The sequence below is a fragment of the Pagrus pagrus genome (assembly GCF_965226575.1).
Source record: "Pagrus pagrus genome assembly, chromosome: 12".
NCBI lineage: Eukaryota > Metazoa > Chordata > Actinopteri > Spariformes > Sparidae > Pagrus > Pagrus pagrus.
This window is the reverse complement of record NC_140196.1, coordinates 2,425,806-2,437,176: the sequence shown is the minus strand read 5'-3', so window position 1 is coordinate 2,437,176 and position 11,371 is coordinate 2,425,806. Positions and strand designations below refer to the sequence as shown.

Here is an 11,371-nt window from a genome sequence, read left to right as displayed (position 1 = left end):
AGTCTTTTTAAAAAGGGGTAGGTGGAGTTTCTTCTCTCTCCTGTCCCCAGACCTGAGTTCTGGTCACAGCGGTCGGGTGTTGCCACTCTCTGGTCTCCCTTCTGGTAACTCCAACAGTCCTGGTCCCTTCCCCCCAAAGTAAAGCACATACCCTCCAATTTTAAGCAAGTGTCAACCAAATTTGATCATCCACAGTCATCGAAACTCTGCAATGGATCAGCACAAGTATCGCACGGCGGGCGTCCAGGAGAAGCTGGAGATCATCGGGGTGGAGGACGAGGCCGGGAACCCCATCAGCGCCCTGACCATCCTGTCTCTGCTGGAGCGCGTGGCCGGCATCATCGATAACGTCCAGTCCTGCCAGCAGCGCATGGAGGAGCGCCAGCTGGAGCTGGAGAACAACATCAAGACCATCCAGGGCGACGTCCTCAAACTGGCCAAGGACCACACCGACACCAGCGGCACGGTGGAGAAGCTCCTGCAGAAGACCCGCAAGGTCAGCGCCAACGTCAAGGAGGTTCGGACGCGCGTCGAGAAGCAAAATGTCCGCGTCAAGAAGGTTGAAACCACACAGGATGAGCTGCTCACCCGCAACAAGTTCCGTGTCGTCATCTATCAGGTAAGAAGAGGTGTTAAGACTTGTTTCTTACAAATGTGAAGAGGTTTTTTTATTTCTGGGTTTCTTAAGAGATTCAACAGTTTTCTCAACTCTTATACGCTAGAAGTGAAAATGTGACCAGCAATAACTGAGACTGGAGCAAGTTTCTGATTCTCAGTCTCAATCTCAAAGTCAAGCCAGTCGTCAGTGACAGTTTGCTGCTTTTGTCGTTGGAAATCATCGTGTCTGGTCGAACATTTTGATTATTTTTAGACTTTTCTTTAGTTGATGTTGATGCCTGGCTGCTTTACACCTTTACTATTTCACAAACTCGGGAACGAAGAGTCATTTTGTGAGAAAAAAAAAAGATTCATCCAGTGATTTCCAACGTGCGAGTTAACAAGAAAAATCTATCCAGAGGTGATTGAATGTGAAGGTGGAAAAACACTTCCCTGACACACATTACTGCTGAGTAATTTCACATCTTCAGGCCCTGAAAACATTTAAAATATAAATCAAATAATAGTCAGGTTGAACTGGCGACCATCATATTTTGCTTAAGTAAGTAAAAACTGAACGCGATCACAGTTGTCTGTGCTTGAATATAAGCTTTGCCTGCACACATCTGTTTGTCACAGGTTGCACATTCCAGCCTTCGAATCGAACGAGCGTATTCATGGAAATTTAGTTGTTTAAGGCTGAATTCAGACCAAATCCGGTGGTGTGGCACAAACGTGGGTCTTCCCTCCCTTCATTTTAATGAGGGCAGTCCGTTTTGGCTGTGAGGGGGGGGGGGGCTCCCAGAAACGCAGCCTGACGTCACGTTGCAGTGGTCATTCACATAAGCTGGTGATCAGACTCGCAGCATGAATAACTGAAACCACAGTGGAGTGTAATGTGTCATGTGTATTCACTCAGTTTGGCTTTGTGCACCAGTTAAAACACACAGCAATGATCTGCCACATTCTGGTTGTTCATTGTTATTTCTTTTTAACCCCTTCGATTTTGACAAACGATCACTGTAGGACCAGCATGCTAGCAGCATAACAACACAGCAGCTTCAACTTTTGGTTAACTGATCCGCGGGGGGGGGGGGTTCCCAACACGTCACACACACGGACCATGGAGTCACTCCCACACCGCCGCACCACCCTGCAGCGTTTTACCGACTAATTAAATTATTACTTTTGGTAAAAGTGAAAGTCACCCATGCAAACAGACTACAAGTCCTAAAGTATCTGATATGACATGTACTTAAGTATTAACAGTACAAGTAAAAGTATGCATGACCTCGTTGATAAAAAAAAAAGAGGACAAAAACACAAGTAGAGAAATCTTGTGTGTAAAATAACCACAATTGTTGTGATGTTGACAGACGGTCGTGTGTTGTAGCAGGAAACCGTCGCTCACAGTGAGAGACTGACCCCTCAAATAATTAGCTGTGAAGCCGGTCGACACTAGAGGCGGTCAGTGGACGTTGAGGTAAAGCCGCTCCTCTCTGGATTATCAGATCCACGGTCCCGTTTAGGAGGAACTGGAGCATAATTAAATTAAATATCAAAAAATAAAGTAGATTCCTTCCCTCAGGCGGTACAGACTCTGCCGAGCAGCGAGATCTTAACTCAAATGAACTCTGACTCAATTCATTAAGCGCTGGACGCAGTAAGAGGCCGAGCGGGGATGTGAGGAAATGTGGTTTAAGTTCAGCGCTTAAGAGCCCTCGCCTCCTTAATGCTGGCAATTTATAGAAAAGCTCCCTCGTTACGTGGAGAGAGCGCACTTTCATCAGGACGGCCTTAATCAGGTCAGGTGAAACGAGCGAAAACAAGATGATTCACTAGTGTAATTGGTAATCTGAAACACTCGACTGAACACAACCGTTCGAGTGGCTTTGAGCCTAAAAGTCAACATTTGCACGGTTCCTGTTGAGTCATCTCTCAACATGAAGGGATGGAAAATAAACGGAGCGAGGCGTCTTATCTCCAAATAGACACATGATACGATGAGAACACTTTGAGGCTCTCGTGTTGATTGAGGAGGCTGTCGCTGGTGAAGAGACGGACAGACTTTATAATAGCTTTAAATTGGAGTGCTGCTGGATTTTCTGTGGAAGCAGCTGGTCAGATGACGGACAGAATGAAACGTTTCTCTGAACTCTGAGGACTCTCAGCGGTGATCAAAGACTGTCGGTGCATCGCTGCAGGCTTTATGAGTGCAGCTTGGGTCAGACAAGGGGAAAATTTAAGATGCAGCCTCAATCAGAAACACTCAGTTTGCAGCGAATAATCTGCGGTAGTTGGATCAAAACCTTAAGAAAAAAAACACATTGCAGCTTTAAGATAAACACTTTCAAAGTGGAGGTGAAGTGAAGGTCTTTATTTATAACACTTGAAGCTTATAGTTTGTGCGTGTTTCACTCTTTTCTTCGTATCCAGTTGGAAAAGCTTAAAGCGAACACTGCGACCTGCCACTGAAACGTGTTATAAAGCAGAAACTCCTCCTCTCCTGACAATAATGAAAGATGAATCCTCGTCTTTACGCTGGACTCTGCATACCTTCAGCGGTCAGTATTAGATGGAGACGTTGCCCTCGTTAACGTCCAGACTTCAGAATAGTAACGGGGCTGCTATGTGCTGCTAACAGCTGCGGTGGATCCGTGACAGGGAGGCCTATTCTGGGACGGCAGCATTTTGCCTCCCTGCCAGCAGTGACACGCCATGAACTGCTTTCAGCCAGAGTCGGGGTCTGACATGGCAGCTTGTCATGTCGAGAGAGTGGAGGGCCTCAATCATGAGGACCTGAAACACGAGTACAGTGACAGAGGGCACGATAACGATAACGGACTAAGACGGATCAGGATAGTGCAGGTTTTAACATCCAGTCAGGTCAAAATATAAAAGCTTATGTCAGACGAGCTGCAGGTGGGGAAGCATTAAAGGTCCAGTGGATTTAGGGGTGTGGTTGCAGATTGCAGCCGACTGAACACCCCTCGTCTCACCTCCCTATATATGCAGTGGCTGCAGAAACGAGAGAGGTTCTCTAAATGGTTTGTCCGCTCTGGGCTACTGTAGAAACATGGCTGAATCAGTGGAAGAGGATAAAGAGCGCCAAAAGTCAGAAAAATACGTCTGGTAGTGACAAATAATGTGATCACACAGATGATGTTTGTCAGTTTGTCATCAAACTAATGAAACATCAGCCTGTGAAAATACGTCATTATAAAGATTCAGATGATTTTACACTTATTAAAATATAACTATGAATATCTTTCTTTCATTTTTGCTCATTAATTCCTCCTAAATCCTGCACTGTGGGAACCAACATGATGACAGAAACAGTTAAATCCACCAGGAGAGCCTGTAAAAGCTCAACAAATCTGCTGCTTTTCTTTCTTGAGCGCTTCTTTAGGCCAAAATTTGTTTACATGTTGTCAAATTGGCACCATTTAAGTGTGCCGCATTAGCTGTTAGCAGTTCCTGTTTGCAGTGTACAGACGACTATCACTGGATTACTTTGATACTGAAGAAAACATAAAAACATGAAGATTTTCAACCAAGTTCTGCAGCATCCTTTTTCTATGATTTACACGTTTATTCACGTTGGACACCAGAGATCGTGATACCCCCAGGAAGTGTAGGTCACACTGAATAATATCAAAGTGTTTCATTTCAAATTCACCTCAGTCAGTATCTCTGTCTCATGCCTCTCCCTCCGCACCCTTGGAACCAGGGGTGTCACGATTTTGATTTAAATTTAAATTGATTTAAATCCGAAATCGGTCTAAATGAGCTTTCAATCATCTCGATCAGCTCACACACAATCACCCTGATCCTGACAGGTAGCGGAGGAAACTCTGTCAGCGTCCCAGATGTTGGCTTTGTTTTCTTTTCGCAGAGATCCTTTATTGATTTGTTTGAGAAGAGGGTTCACTCTGGACAGATTTGAAAAGCTGAATTTTAAGAGTGGTATTCTGTGTTGAACTTCTGGGTGTTATTATATTAACTGAACTTGTCAGACCATCACCTGCATGAAGTCACCATGATGGAGTCACTTTCTTTACTTTAAGTTGACACTTTATTAAATATAGAAATGTGATTTATAGGATATAGGATTAAAATTACAGTGTCACAAAGATAACAGCTCTGGGAATGATCAGTGACATTAGCTTAACAGAAGCTAAGGCTAACCGTGGAGCAGCCACAGCAGTTGGTTCCTCTGTTTGCCTGCTGGTCCTTCTTCTTCACTCTTTGTATTTCTGTGCACAGGCTCCAGGTTTAGCTCAGTCCGGTCCCCGGCGACTCGAGCTTTCTTTCTGTCCGTCCTGCCTGCAGAGGAGACAGTCGCAGTGTTGAGTTTCCTCATGACTGATGTGCTGTCGGTTATTCTGAGGCCTCCGTTCATCTCCTAATATAGAGCTTCAGCTGCGGTCATTTAACCAGGAAGCAACAGGCAGTTTGTTAGGGACCGCCGTCGCCAGCGGCTGAATAATGAAGGCCGGGACGATAATAAGAAAAAGATAAATGGCTGCTGGTTAACACCCAGGGCCACTCCGCCTCGGCTGTTGTTCACAACACTGGACATTAGAGGACAGTGTGTAATTTCAGAGGAGTTAATGACTTTTAGTTTATGTTTCTGCTGTGTGGCAATGAGAGAAGCTGAGCAATGACAAGGTTATGAGTTAAACTTCCCACCGGCACCGACACAATTAAAACAAGAGGTCACCCAGCTAACAGAGAGCGTTACACAACAGCCCACATCTCTACAGGTTCTGCACAAGAGCTGCAGAGGAATATTCCTTCATATTGTTTGTCGACAACAGAGCAAAACATTTGGACTAATTTAATTTAAACTGGAAACTGTCCCGACAAAATATCTGTTTCTGTTGTCACACTTACAAATGTTGAAACAGATGCTGTCTTGAACAATGAGCTCTTGCTTGGCAGCCGTCTCGTCTCGTATGAAACGTACATCAACATTTCATTCTGGTGACTTGTCTCTGACACCACGTATCATTTGGTGACAGGATGAAGTGTTTCTGTACGTGTTGAGAACATTCTCCTCCTCCTCACGCTAAATAAACTCTTTTAAAGCTCCTCTTGGATTAGCTGGAAAATGCATCATCAAAGCTGAGAACAGGACGTTTCTCTGAGCTCATGGCCGAGTTGTTTCACAGTATGTTGTATCAGTGCTTCTACTGACGTGAAGGCTCTGAATACTTCTTCCACCGCTGTGACGAAGGTCAAGATGTTCTGACTGTAACATTTCTACGACCTTTTTCAAGACGTTGTTAACGTAAGCTTAATGTGTCGACAGGTAAAAGGTGTGTCAGGGTGTAAATGATCTTTCTCTGGTTGAACGACTGAAGCTCTGGTGGAGCGCGGAGACATCAGTGTGTGTGTGTGTGTGTGTGTGTGTGTGTGTTAACATAATGAATGTGTTTGTAAAATCAAAGTGTCTCTGCTGTCGTTCTGCTGATGGTCTCGGCTCCAGAGTCTGTCTCCTGCGCCAGGATATTAATACATGCCTTGACCCACATTCCCTGCTGGTGTAATTATTGTGTCATTCACAGTGTCTGGACGCGCTCTGATGACTCCTCCCTGATTAATGAGTGTGATCGTTGCAGGTGGCCGCAGTTTAATTAGGATTAATTGGCTTTCACAACCAAAGTCACCTGTAGGGCGCAGCAGGTGGAGCGGGCCTGGGAGGAGGTTCCTCCAGGAGCCGCTTTGGTTCAAGTCGGCCAGTAAGAAACATCAAAAAAACGTCAAGAAACAACTACAATATATCTAAAATAAGAAAAAGTCATGCTGGCAGCCCTGCGAGGCTGAGTTTAAAGACTTAATGTGTCATTTCAGCATAAAAATGTCTAAAAATGACTCAACTTCTGTTCTATATATTGTTGAGTTGTGTTCTCACATTATCTGAAACGTTTCACGCAATGTTCAAACCAGAGAAATCCACAAGTTTACTGAAAGGTAACGGTGCTGAGCTCTCCTCCCGTCCCACAACGTCTCCGGATCAGAGCAGAATCTCATGAGACTCCGGGTGTTTATTCCTCCAGAAGGTCTGGATCTGCACCGGACTCTAATATTGTGTATTTAAACTCAGGGGGGCTTCGAGCTACATGCTGACATCATGCAGGTGAAGTGTTTGCCATGATCACTATCTTAGTTTAGCTTGTCAGCATGCTTTTGCTAATTAGCCAAACACATCTGAGGCTGATTGTATCGGACAAATGAAATTCTTGACCCGATGATGAGATATTTCAGTCTGGCTCTGGACCGACTGTCTAAAACCGGATGGTCTCATCATGATTATCGGCCATCTTGAGTTACAGGTGTTGTCTCTGCCAGCAGCTTCCTGTCTGAATGAGTCTCAGTTACTCCTCATCTGTAAAAATAGAAAAAAAAAACTCGATCTCATGAAGATGCCGGTGTGTTCGAGGCAAGAGGCAGCAGGTCGGCTCTGACAGAGTCTCTCAGAGGAATATCATGTTTTCTTTCTGGACCTGCGTCAGTGAGCGACATAGCAATTTATCAGTATTGTCTATGAGACAGATAAGAAGACGGATATCAGTTTCATGAAGTTAAGTTCCCATGAAGTCAACGTGGATGTTTGTGTTTGTTATCACGTGTCTTGCTCGATATCTCACCTTCACGCCAGCATCACCCCACAGTGGCACCGGACGAAAGAAAGTAGACCTGAAGTCTACGATACTGACCGGTTCTGATCATCACGATCATCCTCACAGATTAAATCCACTTTGTGATGTTTGAAGCGATTTCTTTGTTTTAGGACTACAGACCACTCATCAAGCACTGTGATGGTTTTAATAGCAAGTTATTTCTGACTGTCCTGAAGGACTTCTTGGACGCCTTGTTTTCCTGACTGTATTTGACATGAAGACTCAGATTATGTTCTGTTTTCTTCTCTGCAGGGCGAGACAGAGGTCCCATCAGTGGCCGTCACCAAGTCTCCTAAAGGAACCGGCCTGGACGGGCTGGAGATTGAGCCCGACTCCTACGACGTCCCTCTTGACCTCTCCTCCGACGAGGAGTACCTGAGCGTGGAGGAGGCCGACCCTTCCCGAGCCGCCCGCCTCAAGAAATCAGTCGCGAAAAGCACAGAGACCCTGAAGGCTGCATTCTCCAAGGAGAAGATGACCAAAACCAAGGACAACCTGGGCACCAAGTTCCACAACCTGGGCGAGAAGGTCATGCCGCCCGAGCGGCGGGACAAGATGCACCAGGCCGGCGAGCGGCTGAAGCAGTCGGGCGAGCGGCTGAAGGAGAACATCGCCAAGAAGGCTCCGACCAAAGAGACCTTCCGCATCAAGCTGAAGAAGGAGAGAGCCGTGGGTGAGGGCCAGGAGGGCGCCGAGGCCGAGGCCGAGGGCGCGGAGCCGCCGGTAGCATACACCGAGGTTGCCATGGAAACCAAGAGGGAGGGGCCCGTGGAGGAGGCCGGCACCACCCGGATAGGAGAAGACGAGTACAGGAAGTAAATCAGACGTCAGATCAGACAGCGCTGACATGAAGAGGAGGCGGGGAGAAAGTTCGAATGCCCAGGATTTAGAGAGAAGGTCTGTGATTGGTCGACAGCGATGATGGACATTTTTATTCTCCAGAATGTTTTTAGACAAAAAGAGTTTCTTGAGACGGGACTGACTCCGAATCAAACATCCGAATATGGACTGGTAATTTATCTGTTTCAGAGTGTTGATCGAGTCGAGTTACTCGTTCAAATGTGATCTGACTTTAACAATAATATAATTTAAACAACTTGACCTGAATGTGAGAATCTTTATTTCAAATGCACAAAGAAAAGTTCAGGTGTGTTTCACTAATTTGAGTCCAAACTGAGGTTGAGGTTTATTTGCACAAGATGGCTGGAAGGAAAGAAAAGATGGCAAACGGTTGATAGAAGTTTGAAGAGGATGATGAATGTTGATCTGAAGTTCATATATTGATCTTTAATCTGGATGTACATATAATGTTGTACATACTGCCAACACTGGGAGGGTGAAATTTGGTCCATGCAGGCCTCAGCTGGTTTGAGGCGCCTGGTGAGAAAATCCCATCAAATGGATTCAACGTCAGACTGGTTTCTGAATGAAGTTATAGTAGCCTAAAATTTCAGTTGCTTGAAAGCAGCGTCAGCGATCGCTTAGATAGACATTAAACCTGCACCAGGCAAAAAGATTTGGAGCTGGGGTTGGTAAGTTTCTAGAAGCAAGAAAGAGCAAGCTACCTTTGAAAGTATCCAACTGAAAAATCCCTCTGAAACACATGAACGCTGGCCAGCTGACAGATATATTAGCTGCTAGTTCTACTTCATCAAGCTCTCTTAGCTTTTTTAGTCTAGTAAATACATAAATAACAACACACGCATCTGTTTTAAATGTCACAATCATATAAATACAGGAAAAATAGTCGTCAAGAACGTACTTCAGTCCCAAAAGGCTACCCAGTGCGTCAGTTACTCCTTTCTGCTGTAGAAGTGTGCTTTGTGCTAACGTTAGCCGCTGAACAAGTGCTTTGCTGCCGCCGTAACTCTTCTCTTCAGCTCAGGGGCTGTGTGCTTCGTGCTAACAGAGTAAGCTAGCTGCTGAACAATGGGCGCAGGGGCTGCGTTCGGTTCATGAGAGAAGAAATCATCTCGAGTTGGCAGTACGGCGAGCAGGCAGTTGGTTACTGGGGGGTAACGTGTGGTCAGCAGTTACCAAACTGGCCTTAAGTTAGCGTGATGAGGGGATAATGAGGGTAAATTCATTCATTCGATCATTCACTTCATTTTTGACACTTTTCCCCAAAATTCAGCCCGACAGATTTGGTATCTTTGGATCTTCATTAGAATTAAAGTAAAGTTGTCTGAGTTTGATTGAAGATCGACCAGCGAAAAGCGTTCAGAGGAGACACTGCAGGTGAAAACACATTGTGTTCATGCACTGGTCAATTTTGAGATTGTGTTATTTTGCCTCCATAACACGTCTTCTGTCAGACTAAAGTAAAGAAAACGTCCAAAATACACATGAAGGTGTTAATTTGAGTTCAGATTTCTGTCCCACGACAGGGAACATTTGCATGATTAGGACGGGGATAGTGTCAGCATCAACAATAAAAAAAACGCTATGAACAAGAGGAAAATTAAAGCAATGAGAACAATATAAACAATATCAATAAGAAACAACATCTAGAATATTTACACTGTTGCACACCGGGAGGTTGACACTTATGCAAATTGGTGAATATTTCATTAGAAAGCCTAATTTGCGTATTTAAACATGAAATATCTCGTAAAATAAATAAATCCTAATAATTATTTTGTTCTCTGGAGTTTCACGGATCATATCTGAATGTTTTTTACAGATCATATATCATCCGTAGCCTGACTGATATCACATTTTATTCCTAAAAGCATGGAGAAAATGTTGTGTATGTGTTTTTCTGGCTGTTGACAGGATTTGTCTGATTTATGAAGTGATATCGTCCCCCTGTGAAAGACTTTGACTTTGATATAACATGTTCACATTTCTGGTCTGGAGTTTTTAACAACATAATTCCTCATTTGTGTATTTAAACATAAAAAATTCAGAAACTTTACCAGAAAAATAATTGTCTTAATGTGAGTAATCGCCCGTGGAGAGCGTCACGTATCACCTGTCATCACCTGCGGTGTCTCCACACAGACTGAAGCACCTTCAGTAGCTGGTGACTAAACTTTACAACGTGAAGCTCATCTCGATCGTCATATCCTGAGACGTGAGCCTGTAATTTCTCTCCTGACAGTGAATGTGGTGGATTTAAGGCGGTATGAGACGTGGTGTTGGCGGCTTCAAAGCTTTTTTTTTTTTGGAGCGCTGCTGAGTTTTGGCATATGAATGTTTTATTATTTTTTTTTCTTTCTCCAGTTTTGCTGCTTGATATTCATAGTTTCTTTTGAAGTCCGGTGAGCGCGCTGACTTCATTCTCCTGCAGTGATTAGTGAGGTCACAGCGTCTCATCAGGACCTTCAGTCATCAGATACTCTCCGGAGAAGCTTAGCTCATAGTGCTGTCGTTAGATGTGAGAGCAGTGTCTTATTCTGAAAAATACACTTCCTGTTAAGCTTTAAGCTTCTGTGTCATGTGATAACTGACTGTATTTATGTATTTATGCTGAGTTGAACTGTGTTGATGGTGAATGTGATGCAGTGTTTGATAGTATTTGAGTAACTAGGTTTTTTTTTTTCATTCTTGGTTACAGCTCAGTCACCACGTTGTGTTTTTTTTTGTTGTCATATTAACAATCATCTCTCCTGTTTTAATTACCGTGACAGAGGATTGATTGAGGCTGTGTATTGTTGTTTTGGCAGCACCAGACATTAATCATTTTGTTTTGTTTTTATATAAATAAAGTTCACATCAAACCTGTATGAGGTGGAGTGCTGGATGAACACACACACCAACACTGTTGTTGTTGCTGGGTTTTTAAAGTATTATTTTATCAGCACATTCTTTTGAAATGCTTCATTATCCAAACACCCGACACCACTGTGGACACAATCAGACCCTGCAGGGATAATTTCATTTATATAACTGTGTTTATGATTATAATTTCCATCATTTCTGCGCTTTTGATTCTTGCTTATCTTTTCACAGATGTGAGCTTTTATCACCGACGTCGACGGATCATCTCTCCTCTCCGCCGCCGCTATCTCCCACTGATCTCATCTATCCGTGGCTCAGATTAAATCATTAACTCGATGTCGGCTCGAGCAAAACACGATCACTCG

The 11,371-nt window shown here is 44.1% G+C and overlaps 1 protein-coding gene across 1 annotated transcript; it reads left to right on the top strand.

The window, feature by feature from the left end:
- cavin4a (caveolae associated protein 4a) lies at positions 1–11,009 on the top strand. The gene is made up of 2 exons (XM_084368837.1): positions 1–619; positions 7,536–11,009. Exons 1-2 carry the CDS (start codon positions 212–214, stop codon positions 8,100–8,102), a joined length of 975 nt encoding a protein of 324 aa, XP_084224963.1. The 5' UTR covers positions 1–211; the 3' UTR covers positions 8,103–11,009.
- The last annotated feature ends 362 nt before the right edge of the window (positions 11,010–11,371 follow it).

Excerpts from the sequence above, each read along its gene's own strand:
- cavin4a (XM_084368837.1), top strand. The coding sequence starts at position 212 with ATGGATCAGCACAAGTATCGCACGGCGGGCGTCCAGGAGAAGCTGGAG. Across the intron at positions 620-7,535 it reads TCCGTGTCGTCATCTATCAG|GGCGAGACAGAGGTCCCATC; the intron begins GTAAGAAGAGGT and ends TCTTCTCTGCAG.